Raw genomic sequence first — 18,295 nt, 5'->3', positions numbered from 1 at the left:
CATGCACATTTACCATTTACCTCACTGTATAAAAAAGTAACTGTGTTGATAATAATAATAAACAGGAATTATATTTGCAAAGTACTTTGTTTCCCCCAAAATAATGTTCACTCCTGTCGGGGGGGCTCATCTCACAATGTCGCTTGGGGCCCCAAGTTCGCCAGGGACGGCACTGTGTGTGTGTGTGTGTGTGTGTGTGTGTGTGTGTGTGTGTGTGTGTGTGTGTGTGTGGTGTGTGTGTGTGTGTGTGTGTGTGTGTGTGTGTGTGTGTGTGTGTGTGTGTGTGTGTGTGTGTGTGTGTGTGTGTGTGTGTGTGTGTGTGTGTGTGTGTGTGTGTGTGTGTGTGTTGGGGCTCCAGCAGGAGCAGTCAGTCTCTTGAACACTTTACCCAGACATGGACTTCATACTGAGGGGTGCTCTCGGCGAAGCGGCGGGGGTCAGCCGGGTATTTGCTCTGCTCTTGGCTTTATGTCCTCTGGAGCTCCTCTGAGGACAGCGGAGGAACTTCAGCGGCAGCTCCGGAGCAGCGCGGCCAGCGGATAGTGTTTGATGGAGGCGGGGGGAGATGAAGAACACACCGCTGGTGACATGAACTTCCTTCCTTCCTGGCTGCCGGGGTCAGGATATTGCCTATTCAGCAAAATGCTCCAGTTGTTCAACACAAGAAAACCAAGAACCAGCAGTCCGCAGACGAGGCGGGAGCTGGGAGAGGAGCACTGGGGATAATGCGAACTGTGTGCCCGGTGTGAGAGCGGGAGTGTGCGGGCAGACGAGCTGAGGGCTGGGTGTGCAGCGGGAACACTTTCTGCCTTACTGGAGGTAAGATTTAGAATAATAAATGCAGCATTGACTGATACTATATATTTAATCAACCTAGAATTGTATTTGTACTTTTACTCCGGACATCTAGAGCCAGAAATAAACGGACTACCTGAAACATTTTGGATTCGTTGTAATACGTTTATCAGATATTATCTTTAATTGATACCATCACTCACTTGTTTATCAGGTTGTAAAATCCAACAGAAACAAGATAGATGAGGCTCATGCCAATAAAATTGACATCAACTGCGTAGCCTACTCTCAAGACGGAACACACACACATTTCAGGTTATTCTATAAACTGGGGCAGTGCGATCTTCTTTTATAGGCTAAAAACGCGTCAAATTAGTCATTCTACCATACACGTATATTTCCACATCTAAATATACTGTAGAAATTATTTATTTATTTCAATTTCAAAAGCAGGTCATATGGAGAACATGTCAAACTGTTAGGAACACATATTGTCCCATCTCAGCATGTTTTTATTATTGAATAACATCCATTTTTAAATGAGTTTGACCCTTAAAATGTCAGGCCCTGTCACAGACAAATGTGAGTACGGTAGAATGGTTTCCTATTATATATTTTGTAAAAAAATATCATTTCCCCATTGATCACATGTCCCTGATTGTATCTGAAAATGTTTTTTTAATCCTTTTAAGAATTCTTAGCAACCTATCAATTAACTGTAGTGGACGGTAAGGAAAGAATAATCGCCAGGTAGTCATATTGTTGTAAAGAAAATACTTTTACACCAATTATTTTTCTAAACAGCTGATGTGGATATGACCCCCCACCTCCAAGCTCACAATTGCATAAGGTATTGCACTTAAAACAATTAAAAGTAAATTCCTGTATTATAATTTCCTGTGTGACAGGACTGACCCTGTCGTGACAGGGTAGACAGCTTGTGACAGGACTGACTTAATAGATTTAATTGACTCAGAAAAGTTATGTTTATATTTCTTAAATCTTGTTTTGGTAAGTTTTCCTTTTTTAAACCATTATCATGATTCAATATTAGACTGATGTGAACAATTCATTTAATCTAATACTAATTGATTGTCAGCTTACTTTTTTTTTTATTATAGATAATACCCTCCATTACAATGTTAGCAGGTATTTAAAGGTCCCCTATTAAACTGTTTTTTATCAATATATCACAGGTCTCAGATATATACAAAACATGTCTCTGAAGTGATTGGCTGAAACACCAAACAGATCATTGCAGCATGATTCTCTGGCCGTGTCTCAATTCAGGGAGTGCAGTGCACCCTTCAGAGTACGCAGCCTACCAGGTCCACGGAGGACCCAGCCCACGTAGACCGGGTAGGCTGGACCGAGCGGCCTACGAAATGAGACGGTCTAGCCTACGGAGGGCTTCGTATTTACGTCACGTGATACGCGCTGTTCGGTTGCGCTGCTCCAGCGGCCTGCTAGCAAATTAGCTTACAAGCTAACTGAGCTGAAAAGGATCCAGAAACTTTACTTTTACATTTTTTGGAGATCACCGTCGGCGATTAATTAAAGAGGACCATGGCCAGGTAAATAAGATGAAGCTGTTCCTTTAGCCCCCAGTAATGTTACATTAGTAAGTTAACAAGTACATTATATATAGCTGATGTAATTTAATCATATTATTTCATATTTAAAGTAAGTCTTAATTGTTATGTAGATTGATTCTTCACAATATTAGTGTTCTAATCTTAATAGCTGTGATTATAACAGTTTATATTCTCCTTCTTCCCCTAAACCTGCCCAGATGATGTCCCACTGACCCCAGGTCAGCACCTCCAGGTCCAGCAGCACCGTGACCCCCCGCTCTGCTGAAATACACAATTAAACATTTTCTATGACCTATTTTTTGTATTAATAAAATTAAACTGAAGACAGTTTAATGACCTAGATATACCCTATTATTCCACTGCTTGTGTACACATGTTGTAAATAATGGTTAAAACCTCAGTAAAACAATGTGTTTAACAATTACAATGTAATATTGTATTTTCATCTTCTCACAAAGTAGAGGTAAGAATATATCCATCCTCTCTCTGCAGCTTCATGTCTTCTATTATTATAACTTTCATCATTGAGACAGAGGAAATCAATCATGTACTTTAACATCACCAGCAGTAACACAAATATCAGCAAAAGTGTGTTTATGGAGTTGTTTATTTGTATTGTATGTGCAGCAAGTATATAGAAGCAGTTGTTTGGGGAATCAGACAGACTCAAGCTATAATCCTTAGATATCTATTAAAAGAAAAGACACATACAAAATTAAACTCTGAAACTAAGACACAAGTCTGTAGGACGACAGTAAGCAGAGGTCTGGGTGGAGGATGCTCCTGATCGCCGTTTTGCTTTCTCTAGCACCTCGGGGGGTCCAGGTGGATGGAGCTCTGTCCTGATGATCCGCTGTGCACTTTTCAGATTAGGGGTCCTTCTCCAGCAGATCCATTTCTCCAGAATTGTCCTAATTACAGAGAAAAACAAGAGAAAAATAAAAAAGTGAATTAATCTATTAAACACAGGGTTGCAAAAGTATTATTGCAAAATGGAACTCTAAGCATTTAGGACAAACAATCCCTAAAGGATCATTTAAAATGATGTACTGTTCTGGTTTTTTAAAAACTAAAGAGATGAAATGACAGTCACACCTGCATCCCTTTGACAGCACAAACTAACATCAAGCTAAAGGCTGCTGTCTATTTTTGATTGTCTTATTATTATGGGATCAGGATAAATTAAATACACTTTAACTTAAATAAAAGATGATTAAATCTGGTGGAAATATTTAAAATAGGCTTTTCTTTTAGCCCTACCTCAAAGCAGCATGAGCTGAATACAAAGGTTGTAATGTGTCCCAAAGTTGAATAAACAGTAAAACATTGGAAGATGTCAGAAAAATAAATAAAGCTAACAGCAGCGACACGTCAGGGTAGCATTTTATAAATCCCACCGTACTGTAGGCTACAGATGTAGCACCTCATTTCAGACTCCAGCTTACAGCTTCCTGCCTACGACCTGCCTAAGACCAGTATCGAGGAATGTTAAGCCCTCCCACTATTTTCCAAGAGGGCGTTGCCAGATTTTCAATTTCAGGTTTTAACCAGGAGATGGCGCTTCATTCACAAATACAGAAAGACAACTTTCATGGACTTTCAGTTGTGTTTTGAAGAGCATTTGAACACATATTTTAGATCAACTAAAGTGTATCGAATCTTGTAATTCAATAATATATAGTCTTTATATATTAAATAATCATAATAATAATGTAAATGTTTACATTACACTTCTTTATTTGTTATGCTCATACTTTTACCTTTACAATCGTTTGCTTTATGCAGTATATTTTTGTATATTTTTGTGTTTGCTTCCTCCTGCTCCCTTTCGGACACATACTGTATGATTTATTATTATTATTAATATGAAGATATTAATAAGATAAAATAAGATGTTACTTTATTGATTGAACATTTTAGTTTAGAATGTGCTGTCCCACGGTAATTCAGAAGGCTCACAGGTCACATTCCGACCATTATTTAAAACAATAGGTGCTTTCACACCGTCTACAGTTTGATTTGTATAGAGGGAGCTCTATGGCTGAATGGCCAGCGATTAGGTGTGGCGCATTTATCATAGGTGATCAGAGCTAACTGCCTGCCGTCAGATTTCATTTAAAAAACAGGTCTGATTTTAAGCTTTTATCTTCAGTAGACTCGACTACTGCAATGGTGTCTTCACAGGTCTCACTAAAAAATATATTAGGAAGCTGCAGCTGATTCAGAACGCTGCTGCTGGAGTTCTCACTAACACTAAGAAAGTGGATCACATCACTCCTGTTCTGAAGTCTTTACACTGGCTTCCTGTGTGTCAAAGAATAGATTTCAAAATACTGCTGCTGGTTTATAAAGCACTGAATGGTTTAGGCCCAAAATACATTTCTGACCTCCTGCTAAATTATGAACCATCCAGATCTCTCAGGTCTTCAGGGACTGGTCAGCTTTCTGTCCCCAGAGTCAGAACTAAACATGGAGAAGCAGCGTTCAGTTATTATGCTCCAAATATCTGGAACAAACTCCCAGAAACCTGTAGGTCCGCTGCAACTCTGACTACTTTTAAATCCAGGCTGAAGACTTTTCTTTTTGCCGCTGCTTTTAATTGAACTATTCATATCTTAGACTGCACTGTAACTTGTATCCATGTACTTTTTCTTTTAATGTTTATTTTATTATCTTTTCTTTTGAATGACTGATTTTAAATGCCATTTTCTTAATGTCTTTCATTTTTTGTAAAGCACTTTGAATTGCTGTGTGTTGATTTCGTCTTTATTATTATTAATATGAAGATATTATTAAGATAAGATAAGATGTTACTTTATTGATTGAACATTTGAGTTTAGAATGTGCTGTCCCACGGTAATTCAGAAGGCTCACAAGTCACATTCCGACCATTATTTAAAACAATAGGTGCTTTCACACCGTCTACAGTTTGATTTGTATAGAGGGAGCTCTGTGGCTGAATGGCCAGCGATTAGGTGTGGCGCATTTATCATAGGTGATCAGAGCTAACGGCCTGCCGTCAGATTTCATTTAAAAAACAGGTCTGATTTTAACACTATTTCTGCGCTCATAAAGAATGATAAGAATAAGAATAATGCGTATTGAACTGGTTTCATTAATTAGTGAGTTTATTTAACACTAGAACCGTCAATCGGGTCAATTTGGCCAATCGGGTCAATGGGCAGTTTTGGCGCAGTGGTCATCAGATCAAGGGGCGTTGGTGAACTCCAGTTTGAATCCCGTCTCGGCCACCACTGCGTCAGGCCGTTGTGTCCTTGGGCAAGACACTTTACCCGCATTTGCTCCTGTGGGTAATGTCCGCAGTAATGACTCTTACATGTCTAATATGTGTAATGTGTACTTGTAAAGCGCTTTGAGCACCTGTAAAAGCGCTCTAATAAAAAATGAAATGCATTATTATTATTATTATTATTAATTTGTGTGATGTGTGTTGTGTGTGTGCAATGTAATTTATTTTTCAATAAAATATTAAAGTCTCTTACAGTTACTTTCGTAAACCTGAAGTGAATACATTTTGGATTACTTATTGGAATTATTGGTGGAAAGATTTCCTCACAACATTTAATATTCATTACTAAAGGAACAGCCTAATCATCACAGCGCACAAAACCTATTACTGCCGCAGATGGACCAAAAAAGAGAGCGTTTGAAAAAAATGTGCGGGTCCGCTCAGTGAAACAATAACAACGAAACATGGAGGAACAAAAGTCTGCATTTAAACCTACAGTTAATTTAGCTGCTGGAGAAGAAAGATCAGGGGGGAGGGGGGGAGAGAGCTGTGGTTGATGGGCCATTAGTTGTGTAAATACACAGCTGAGAGCTGCCGTTTCATTCAGACTGTTTAAAAAACTGTAACAACGGACAATTTTTCTTAGCGGATGCATGTCAATTTAAATCAATACATACAACTATTTTTTAAATCAATAAAAACATTTTCTAAATCCATAAAAGCATTTCAATTAATATTGGGAGTCACGTCGTTAATTTGTTGAGAATGTGGCCATGTAATAAGCGGGATAATTTGCAGCGACTTGTTCCTTATGGGGAAAATAACACCCTTCATGCTGATCAAGATCCTTCCGCTACGCGTCGGGATCATGATCTGCCGACGAGGCTCCATTAAAATATAAATATTTTTAGTGAATTACTGAGTTTAGGCACGTTAATAACGTTTTAATGAAGTTGAATACAGTATATTCATATGTGTCAGTAATTTCATGTCAATTCGGCGAACATAAACATAAATGATAGTGGTGAAGATGATGATTAAATTAGGATTACAAATCGAGAGCCGGGCCCCGTCTCAGGTCGGTTAAATAAAATTCTTGCTTCCCTCACTTGCGTCGTTTCCCTGCGTCTAGTCCCTCCCACCAGGGAAGCATGGAGAGATGCAAGGAAACCATGAGAAGCAGGGAAATGAGTTTTAAGAGCAATGGGACGTCCTTTCCTCCGGAGCGTCACGTGAAGCGACGTCCGTTTGTGATTACGCCGCACAGCTGATCGTCTGACAGCAGCTCTGTCCCCGTTATTTCCACAAACACCCCCGCCACACATTTACTGACACAAACATTTGTATCATCTGTTGTAGACCCAAATAAAATAAGAACTCATTCTCAAAAAAGATTAACGCCATTCTTAAAATGTATAAACGAACAATAGTTTGATTAATATTGATTAAAGTGCACAATAGAAATAAAATAATTGAGAGAAGAAAAAGAGATATGTTATCTATCAAAACCCAGTTAGATTAACATTCATTGGATTGCACACTTTGTTTGTTTGTGTGGATATGTAGCAAATTAACATTTTAATAGCACTTAATGACTGACTGAATGGAAATGACAATAAATGAAAATGTAAAACGAAAAAAGCGATCATGAAAATGTTTCCAATAAATGAATAAAATGATTTTCGACCACTTTGTTGTTCAGATATATCACATATTTGTAACTAAATGAAACATGAATTGAAACAAAACACGGTATAAACTGAGGAGTGACTCCCGTGAGGTTCATGTGTTTTCTTCACTCCGCTGGGAAACTGCTCTCATGTCAAGAAGCATCAGATCAGTGCATGCACTGCATCGTCCAATCAGTGAGCGATACACAGTAAGGGGGCGGGGCGAGTGTCTGAGGATTTCATTGGAGGATGGTCTGGTGGTTCCTCGGTTATCGCTCCTCCATTATCGCTCCTCGATCCTCGGTCCTCCGGCAGAAATAAGAGCCATGGGACGGTACTCAAGATGGCGCAGACAAATCAACTTCCGGTGAGACCGAGGACCGAGGAGCGAGGAAATTAAAATAATCGACCTGAGAAGGACCCCCGGGCTGCATTTCCTCCCGTTCATTTTTTTCGACTAAGCAACATTATTTTGTTAAATAACAACATGGTGATGTTTTGTAAATGATTACATGTCTCTTATTTAGCACAGAGTATGATATCCGTGAGATATGGATCTTAACAAAGTTCCGCTGTACATCCAGCGTACTGTATCTGACTTTATTTCACATGAGCTCCAGTGTGGAACCCCACTGCACCCCCTGGTGGATCAATGATCCATTGCAGCTGGCTTCATTATAATTACATTTATTTATCACGGGGGCGGTCTCGAGTCAAGCTGGAGGTTTTCCCTTGAGCGAGGGCAGATCACGTACCAATCACGGCCCTTGCGTTTCAAACTGTCCGAAATTAGGTGCTACATCTGTATACCGGTCTAAATGTTTTCTCTTTGGTCTATTTATGTAATATAAAGTATAACTTATGTATAACAGAGCCAAGATCTCTGTATGACTTTAGTAAACTTCTGAATTGAATTAAAAATAAGTGTAAACAACAGTGAAGTATGTCTAGCTAGCTAGTTAGCATCACTAACGTCACATATTTATCCGTATTATTTAACGAAAATGTACGTTGTAATGCCCCTTGGGTTTGACATGTGTGATGTTAGTTAATTTAAAGTAAGTTAAAACCCAATACTCACATTTATTAGTGATTCCTCCGCTTGCTGCTGCTTTTAAATCCACTCTGCTGGGGAGACCGGAAGACATTTCATTTGAAAAAAACTCACTCTTCCCTGCGCGCATTGCACCCTGGGATATGGTAGGCCGCTGAGCAGGGGCGGACTGGCCATCGGGACGTTCGGGACGAATCCCGATGGGCCGGTCGGACGATGTGGGTCGGCCGGTAACCGGCCAGGGCTCGACATTATAAATGGCATGCTGGCCCGGAAGCACTATTTAGACACCCCGGGCCAGCATAACGTAGCCTACTTTCCACTTGCCTGCTCGGGCCACTAAAAATATTGCTTTAAAAAAATGGTCCTGCGGTATAGGTATTTTGACTAGCAATTTAGTTAAATTGTTTCGTTTATCAACACTACAACATAGCGTTCCGTGAGTTGCTGGGTGAAAAGCAAACAGCTGTTTGCTGCGGAGCGCAGCGCGAGCAGGCTCCCGTGAGCGAGAGCGCGCTCCTTCACTACAGACTATCGCGCCACCTAACCATTCGCCAAAATGTTTTTAATAACAGCAGTAACCGGCCAAGTGCCGGGCACAAAACAATCTTCAAATAAAAGAAAGTCACCGGAGGAGTTAAAGGAGAGTGACAGGGAGCATGAGAAGAAGAGGGAGAGAAAGTTTCAGCCAGCTTGATCGATGGAGTTGGCTGCAGTGACGCGTCCTAAAACCCTTTTATAATCTATCGATTCGATTTATGATTAGAAAATTATAAAAGTAGGGTAGACATGTGGAGATTATCCGGCTGAACAAAACGTGCATTTATCATTTATTAACAGGTTTGTTTTCCACAGACCTTATTTCCAGCTATTTTCCAAAACCCTGTGGAGAAATCCCATTGCTTTTTGTCGAGGGAACCAGCAGCTTACTTCCTGGTTTTAGGATGCGTCACTGGCTGCACCTCTCAATATGATGCCAATATAAACAAGTTCTTCTGTCTGCTCTGTACATCAATGCCGACCTATGCTGACAAGTAAGTGAAGAGTAGACAATATAAAGGTATTGGCGAAATGTCCCAGCAGTTTAGGATAATGAAGGTTCTAATCTAATCTATTACATTTCTAACTCCTAATGACAGGAAGGCAGAAAGTGCATTATACAAATAATAATACTCATAATAATAGCAGACATTTTTTTAACAATGACCACAATATCATTATTTTAATAAACCAAATATGAACAATTGAGGAAAATGTGGAAGAACTGATGATTCAAATGTTATAGTACAAGTAGTAATGTAGTTAGTGCATAAATTACTATTGCAACAAATGTGTTCATTTTCTTCATTATTAGTCGATTTCTTTTTGGATGAATGCTCCGTGCCAGAGGTTACAATGGTGGGGCCAGTGATAATACAAGTCCGGGCCGGTGGACTTACCCTTAATGTCTACCTCTGCGTCACTAGCACCCCCCCCCGACAATTTACTAGCGGTATTTAGCTACTTGCGGTACCGCGGTGGGCCGGCGGTACCGTAGTGGGCCGTTCGAGAGTCCCGGGCTGATTTGTAGTCCCAGTCCGCCCCTGCCGCTGAGTGTACATCAGATGTATCCTTGAAATTGGGGAAAAGTAGGCCGCATTAGTGGGCCGCATTAGGAGGAGTCTCGTCTTTTTTTTTTTTATTGGGACAGCCTTCTTTCGGCGGAAGTGACGTATGCGGTCTACAAATGCAGCCTCCGAAGGGTGTAGCCCTGAATTGAGACACGGCCTCTGTCTGTTACTTTAGATGAAAATAAGGAGCCCCTCCCCACGCCCCTCTGAAAGATATTTGGTTAAAAAGAACACAATGGTGCTCTAGGAGGAGATTCCGGTGATAAGGTGGGGGGGGTTACCTTGGTTGCTGATTGGCTAATGGTTACACAAGCCAAAACATTGTTATGACATCATAAAGTGGCCAACATCTGATCAGCTTATTTTCAGACAGGTTTTTATAGAAATGGATCAGGACAAAAAGTGAGAGAATCTTTGTTCCTGAAACTTTCAGAATCTCTTTACACAGAGGGGACACACACATGTTTATGTATAAAAGACATGAAAAAGTGGATTTTGCATAATAACTGACCTTTAAGTAGCAATATCATATTCAGAGCTTAGGGATGACATGTTCAAGCCCTGACCCTGTCACGTCAGGCACTGTCACACAGTGTCCCTCTTCTTTTGTAGTTAGCTTAAAAATAGTTAGCTTGCAAGCAAGGGATTTTAGTGAACTTATCTACATTTTTTAATAACAGAAACAATATAATCCTTTTCTGGGATATTTGAACGTGACAGCGCCTGGCCCTTTAGCTTGTCCACTAGGGGTGTAACGGTTCACAAACATTTCGGTTATGTACGTACCTCGGTTTTTCGGTCACGGTTCGGTACGTTTTCGGCAGAGTTGGGTGTAACAAAAGTAATATTATTATTATTACTGTAATAATATTACTTTTGTCGGTAACGGAGTAGTGTAACGCGCTACTTTTATAATTCAGTAATCACACTACAGTTACTAACATTGCCCCGACACGCGTTACTTTGTTACTTACTAAAATCAGTCATAATCACACTGACAGACAAGAGGGGTTTCCGCCGCAGGTTTATATGTACGTAATCTGCGCGACTTGCGCGTCCACATCTCCACGTGCAGTGCTACATAAACATGGCTGAGTCAGCGATAACTCTCGAGGGGTGGAGGTATGCCCATTACTTTGAGTTTGTCCGAATAATAGACAGGAATGTGACGGTGAGGTGCAAACTGTGTCCAGGCCAGAAGCTGTTATCCACTGCTGTAAACACCATGTCAAACCTCAACAAACACCTGCAAAGAACACATGCTAAGGTGAAGCTAATAGCTAAGGACCCCCGAACCCAGAGTGAGGATGTTGTGAGTGCGCCGCTGCCGAAGCAACAAAAATTCGAATTTGGAGGACGAGTTACTTTATGTAGAGAGTAACGAAGTAGTGTAATATATTACTTTTTTAAAAAGTAATATATATTAGTTTTTTTTAGTAACGACCCCATCTCTGGTTTTCGGTACAGCAGAAAAGATTATCACAAAACATAACATGTTTTTTTGGGTTTTTCAATTATTATTAAACTGTGAATAATGTATTCACTCAAATAAATACAAAATATAATAAAATAAACACTAAGGTGCAGCATTTCGATGAAATTAAATAATCTGTATTTTAACTGTACTGTACTAGTACCTAAGCAGCCAGCTTGACATTAGGACTTGCTTGTCATTGTATTTTCATGATTTTTTTAAAGACAAATTAACTTGTCCACATTGCTTGCCGAAAGGGCAGATCTGCTGGCACTAACAATGTCTCCTGCTGTGGAGAACACCCTCTCTCTAGGGACAGAGGCAGCAGATACAGCCAGGTAGCGCTTTGCTAACATGGCAACATAAAGATATTTGGCGTTTGTAATAGCTTTGGCTCGGTCTGAACTTGTTCTCGAGTGGTGGAGGCTTAAATGCTAGTGGGAGTTGGGTTTGCACTTCAGTCTTTTTTCTTTTGGTACCGGTGATATTCACGTTTGGGTGATGCCTTTTCAAATGAGTGTGCAAGTTTGATGCATTGCCAGCCGCGTAACCAATTTTAGTTGAACAATGCCGACAAACAGCTTTGGTTCGGTCCACCTGTCTTTGTCCGTCATCCTTGTACGTAACTGTGAAACCAAAATGTTCCCAAACCGGAGACTTCAATGATGCTGGAGGATTTTCGAGCTCAACTTTATCTGCGTTCGTCATTTCGATAGTTCCTCAAATTACTGACTAAATGTGAACGCATCCCTGTGACCAGCTCTCATAGTATGCCTCTCATCCAATGAAATGACTTGCTCGCTCTATGACACATTGAACCAAATGTGAGCAAATTACTCTGAATGCTGCATCGCAGCACCTGAGATTACTTCCAAAAAGTTGTTCACCTTTTACATTTTTTACGTTTAACGTTATATTCGTTCGGTACACTTCGGTACACACGACGTGTACCGAACCGAAGGGCCCATACCGAATATTCTCGGTATGAATACGTATATCGTTACATCCCTATTGTCCGCGTAAAAATTAAAAAGGTGCACATTAAAACCTTAAAATTCAAGGACAGAATTTGCCCACTTATTGTCAGATCCTCCTCAGTCAGATTATGTAACTCCTTCAGAATCATGTTCTTAAAGGTGTATTGCACTATTGTATATGGAGTATTTTATGAAGCGTGACAGGACTGACCAAAAACATGGGGACTGTTGTAAAACACGATTATTTTTTTGGTAAAATGTAAGCATTATTAAATGTTTTTAGTTAAATGTGTTATTAATTACGTTTTTTTTTTATTAAAATAAAAGTTTTCAGCTAATTAAAACATGTAAACCCCTCACTCCAATTTTGCTGGAGACAGTAAATAATGTTTTGATAATAAACGCGGGGGGGGGCTCATGTTATACTCTGCACTTTTCATTTTTTCCTTGAGCTGTGTGTCTGAGGAATATGTTAAGAATCTGCTGGTCATTTGTATGCACAACGCTCCGCTCTCTTTATTTACTATGCTTATTTGGTACGCTTTACTATGCTTAACTTACTATGCCGAAAATAAATCCTTTTGGTCTTTAGTGCTCTGCATTCATTTTGAGGTGAAAAACAACTGAATCCCTTATTTTCTTTGCAACAGGTTTCTGGATCCAAAGTCACAGAGAAGCTTTATCGCTGTGGAATTACCCGGGTGAGACGTGAAAGCAGGAGCGTGGAGGAGGATGCCCGAAGATAATCCTCCGGTGGGATGAACAGGCATCGAGTGCCATGAAGAGAGCTGTTCCCCGGGTAAAGGAGAAGAGAGGGAAAATGTGACTTCATTAATGTTTCCAAGCTGAATTATGGACAGTAGCTGGTGAAGGAATCATATTGCTAAGTGAGAGCGTCGCTCTTGTGTTGGGAAGCTTAGGACAACGAATTAAGATGGGATTACTCACAGCATCGGGCTGGACATGGTGGTGTTATTAAGCCAAGAGCAAAATTCAAATGACTGTTCTATTGGATATTTCAAATCGTAATTTCTTAAACGTTTTTCTCTGATTTGTGTCTGTTCTTTTCTGATGAAATGGAGATACAGTGGCGTTTGTGGAATAAGGACTGGGGCTCCTTTTTAAGGCCGTGGATACCTATACTGTTAGGTCTTCACCTCCAGTTCTCCCGGGCCTCCAACTGTCCCGAGGAGTGCCGCTGTGATCGGACATTTGTTTACTGCAACGAGCGAAGCCTGACCTCAGTGCCTCTGGGAATTGGTGAGGGTTATAAGACCCTTTACCTTCACAACAACCAAATCAATAACGCTGGTTTTCCCTTGGAGCTCCATCACGTGGCTTCTGTGGAAACTGTGTATCTCTATGGAAACCAGCTGGATGAGTTCCCCATCAACCTGCCCAAAAACGTTAGGGTTCTCCATCTGCAGGAGAACAACATTCAGACCATCTCCAGAGCGGCTCTGGCTCAGCTGCTTTGGCTGGAGGAGTTGCATTTGGATGATAACTCAATTTCTACTATAGGGGTGGAGAAAGGGGCCTTCAGTGAGGCCATAAGTCTGAAGATGCTCTTCCTCACCAAAAACCACCTGAGCAGTGTTCCTTTTGGTCTTCCAGATGACCTGAAAGAGTTGCGTCTGGACGAAAACCGGATCGCGATTATCGCAGAGGAAGCATTTAGGAATGTCACCCGCCTGCAACGCCTCCTGTTGGAGGGGAACCTGCTGACAGATGAAGGGATAGCACCGGGGACCTTTCAGAAACTGGTGACCCTCAAGGAGCTGTCCCTGGCCCGGAACTCACTCACATACCCTCCCCCGTTCCTCCCAGGGGAGGTGCTTGTCAAATTAAACTTTCAGGAGAACCAGATAAACAGGATCCCTGTGAGGGCGTTCGCAGGGTTGCACAAGCTGGAGAGGCTAGATATCTCTAACAACCAGCTGCAGTCCCTGACAGAGGGGGTGTTTGATGACCTTGTCAGTCTCAGGCAGCTCACTGTTCGGAACAACCTTTGGCTGTGCGACTGCTGCATGAAATGGGTGGTGTCATGGCTGAAATCTCTTCCGGCCTCACTCAATGTGCGCGGCTTCATGTGCCATAAACCTGAAAAGTTCCGGGGCATGGTGATCAGGGAGCTGAGTGCCGAGTTGGTCCAGTGCCCACAAAGCACGGTGAAAGTACCTCTGTCCACTTCCCCTGCTGCTCTCATCCCATCACTGTCCTCTTCCTCCCCACTGGTCACCCAGTTTGTTTCCTCTTCCTTGCCCACATTCCCCACGCTCTTCCCTGTCTACCCGACCAGAGCTGGGGGGTTGAGGACTAAGCAACCTCTGGACTCCAGGAGGGAGACTTTGCAGGTCACTTTTGCCATACTGAATGGTTCGGCTCTCCATGTCACCTGGGTGGCTGCTTTTCCAGTCACTACCTACAAGGTGACCTGGGCCAGGATGGGCCCTAGTCTGACAGGGGACACCGTCAAGGAGCGGATAGTTGGTGGGGATCACAGAGGGATCAGACTATCAAATCTCGATGCAAAGTCCACCTATCGGATATGTGTCATTCCCCTGGATGCATTCAATAATTACCGGCCCAAAGATGACACAGTGTGCACAGAGGCCATGACCACGGCGGCCTCTTTCAGCCCGGACAACAACAAAAGAGCGTCTGGGCCCGAGCAGACCACGCAGCAGGAACCAAGCTCACCTTTCCTGCTGGCTGGGCTGATTGGCGGGGCTGTGATCGTGGTGCTGGTGGCGCTGCTCGGCATCTTCTGCTGGCAAATGCACAAGAAGAGCCGCTCCAAGTCCTCCACCAACTGGAAATACAACAAGGGTCGCAGAAAAGACGACTACTGCGAGACAGGCACCAAGAAAGACAACTCCATCCTGGAAATGACTGAGACCAGCTTTCAGATAGTCTCACTTAACAATGAACAGCTCCTCAAGGGAGACTTCTGCATTCAGCCTATTTACACCCCTAATGGGGGCCTCGGCTTCAGAGACTCCCCCCTGGAGAACAACAGCACATTTGACTGCAGGAATAATGTACAGGATGCAGACTTTTGTGGCACATGATGGTTTTTGGAGAACATTTTTACTGAAAACTACTCACACTTTACTGGAAACTGTCCAGTGTTAATATTATTTGGAACCCGAGAAACTTCAAGAAATGTAATTTATACAACTACCTGGGAGATTTGTATAGAACATTGGATTTATAAGCTATTGGTTTCTAGGGTTGTGCTGTTTGAGTTCTACGATCATGTTTCTGTATTATTTATAAGAATTAAGGCTGGGTTTCATCAAGTCATTGTATACTGTAACCACACCAGATACATAATACACAGTGTAGCCACAGTACATAATTTCAGTACCGCTAGAGTTCTGAGAGAAGGAGAACAAATCAGCCACGCTTATTACCACTAGAGGGTGTTGTTTGTTGGAAACCTTACAGTCCACCACACTTTTTCTTTGACTGTTTTTAATCATTCGTCATCACAGAACCAGGCACATTTTTCTAATTGCCTCTACAATCAATAGAGATGCATATTACTTAATTTCTGCTCCAGGAAGAGGAATTATTTGTATGCAAATGGGATGTTTCTCTGCTACAAAATGTAAAGGTCACATTCATTAAACATTCACATGAAGTTGCAGGCCACACTGCTTTTCAAGATTATTCATTATCACAGTTATGGGGTCATGTTATTAATGCTAGCTGTGTTTGATAGTGGGTGTCACAGAGTGAGCTGCAAAAAAGCACATCCTCCATAAATGTAACCGATTAAGAACTTTCCTTTTGTTCAGCAGAAACAATGTCATGGTAAACAGTATATATATATATGTGCCTTGAAGTTTTCAGCTTACAATGTCTTTTGGATCCATGTTTTTGCACAAAAGGTGTACTGTACATTCAGTTGAATTGTTGTTGAGGAAACCTCTTGTTCGACATTATTTATTCACCTCCATAAACATTTAAATGAAAAACATATCTCCAAAAGTCAACTGATCCCTCATGATCTGTCCGAGAATCATCGCCGACTCACACTGTTAAAAGCACACTCATGTGGGGGAGCTCAGTGATGGTAGCAGAGGTATGTTTGGAGGGGGGTCCTTTGAGAATGGCTGTTGCAAGCTGAGAAGTCACAGAGACTGCACTTAAAGTATACTTTACAAAATCCTTAAAACAGCATCACCTATCAACTGTGGAGCTGAGACCATGAAGCATCTGCACTTACCAAAGCAGTAAAACTGTAGCATGTGTGTACCTGGTTGAGGAATTAAAGGAATATTGAATGGCCTATTAAGGCTCATTGCCACCATGGGGAGGTTTACAGAATGATACATGTTAATAATACATATTTATAGTTTTTTTCTTTTGCAAAAAATACTATTATTCTAAATTAGAAAAAGGAAAAAAGTGAATAAATATTTGCAACATCTACAATCCTTGTTTGTGCAAAAATGCATCCGAAAGTTGAACTCAGGCTCATCTGAGGCGTCAGCTGTGTGTGTTAGATGAATCACTTAGATATCTCTGTTTCTGCAGGACAAGCAGTTTGTCTCAATAGTGTTTCAACAAGCCCTTATCCATGGAGGAATCACCATATTAGGTTATGTTTATATCCAGGGGTGCACACAACCAGTAGCGTGTCGTGGGGAAAAAATTAGGGAAAGCCAATAATACGTCCTTTCTTTTGGGTCGGGGGTGTGGTGGTCAATGTAATAACGTAACCAGATGAGTGATTACAGCACCCGGTATCATTTTACACACATTTGTATCATACAGATGCAGGACTTACACACACCTGTTATCTAACCGAGAGGTCCGCACGCACTCTCCAGCCGAAACTCTAATAAGCATTCATTCACAAACTAAATCAGGAGACCTTTAACGTCTTACGTCCGATTCGCTCCTTTTTTCCTCGCTGTACACAGCTCCAGTTTGGGCATTGGCCTGTCATCAGATTGTATTTTAGTTGCTGCTGTAGCGGAAGTTTAGTACAATTATTTTTGAGTAAATACTCCAAATCTCCACCCTCCATAATTGCACTTGCTTCAGTTGCTTGCTACTTTCTAACGGCGGTGAGAGTGGTGCAGTGACGCTATCTATCTTATATCGATTAGATTTATGATTAGAAAATTATAAAAGTAGGGTAGACATGTGGATATTATCCGACTGAACAAATCGTGCATTTATCTAACAGGTTCGTTTTCCACTGACCTTATTTCGAGCTATTTTCCTAAATCCTATGGAGAAATCCCATTGCCTTTTTGTCGAGGGAAACCGAGCGCAGCTTACTTCCGGGTTTTAGGATGCGTCACTGCAACACTAAATTGATGCGATTTGATTGGATTGTGAGGCAAGGGAAGCCAGCTGCCTCTGGCTTCCCTTGGCATGGCCCTGACTAATCACAGGTTGGCAGGGGCATGACGTGAGCCTTGTCTGATTGGTCAATCCCTCCATTTTTTTTCACCAAGGGAAGCCAATTTCGGCTGGCCTCCTCTCGCAACAGAGAGTGCAATCTACTGTTTCACCATAACATCTACAGGGGCGCTGTTTCACTCTTTGTAAAATACTCAATGAGAATGGGGGAGAGACGGGCCGGGCAAAGAATTTCCGAAACTAAACAAAGTGTTTTTATTTATTTATTAAAATTATAACTACAATCCGAAAAAACAGGGGAAGCCTGGCTTCCCTTGGCCTCCAGGAGAAAACGCCACTGCACATAACTTGTACGCAGGTATGCATGCGCGGCAAAAATCTGAATTGCGTAACGTCACTTGTGTCACTACGCGCCTTTGCGTACCTGATAGGTAATCAAAACAAAACACATATTTCATCTACACGTGTTTGGAGTAAACTACTAGACA

The 18,295-nt window shown here is 41.5% G+C and overlaps 1 protein-coding gene across 1 annotated transcript; it reads left to right on the top strand.

Moving 5' to 3' along the window:
• Positions 1–405: 405 nt before the first annotated feature.
• Positions 406–16,606, top strand: si:dkey-87k14.1 (leucine-rich repeat transmembrane protein FLRT2). Its single transcript, XM_034233735.1, has 2 exons — positions 406–819; positions 13,076–16,606. Exon 2 carries the CDS (start codon positions 13,502–13,504, stop codon positions 15,494–15,496), a length of 1,995 nt encoding a protein of 664 aa, XP_034089626.1. The 5' UTR covers positions 406–819; positions 13,076–13,501; the 3' UTR covers positions 15,497–16,606.
• Positions 16,607–18,295: the final 1,689 nt, after the last annotated feature.

Source organism: Gymnodraco acuticeps, unplaced genomic scaffold, assembly GCF_902827175.1.
Source record: "Gymnodraco acuticeps unplaced genomic scaffold, fGymAcu1.1, whole genome shotgun sequence".
Lineage (NCBI taxonomy): Eukaryota > Metazoa > Chordata > Actinopteri > Perciformes > Bathydraconidae > Gymnodraco > Gymnodraco acuticeps.
The sequence above is the reverse complement of the archived record's forward strand: the minus strand, read 5'-3'. Positions and strand labels throughout refer to the sequence as shown.

Bases quoted from the DNA above. Each gene is read 5' to 3' on its own strand.
- si:dkey-87k14.1 (XM_034233735.1), top strand. From the start codon at position 13,502: ATGGAGATACAGTGGCGTTTGTGGAATAAGGACTGGGGCTCCTTTTTA.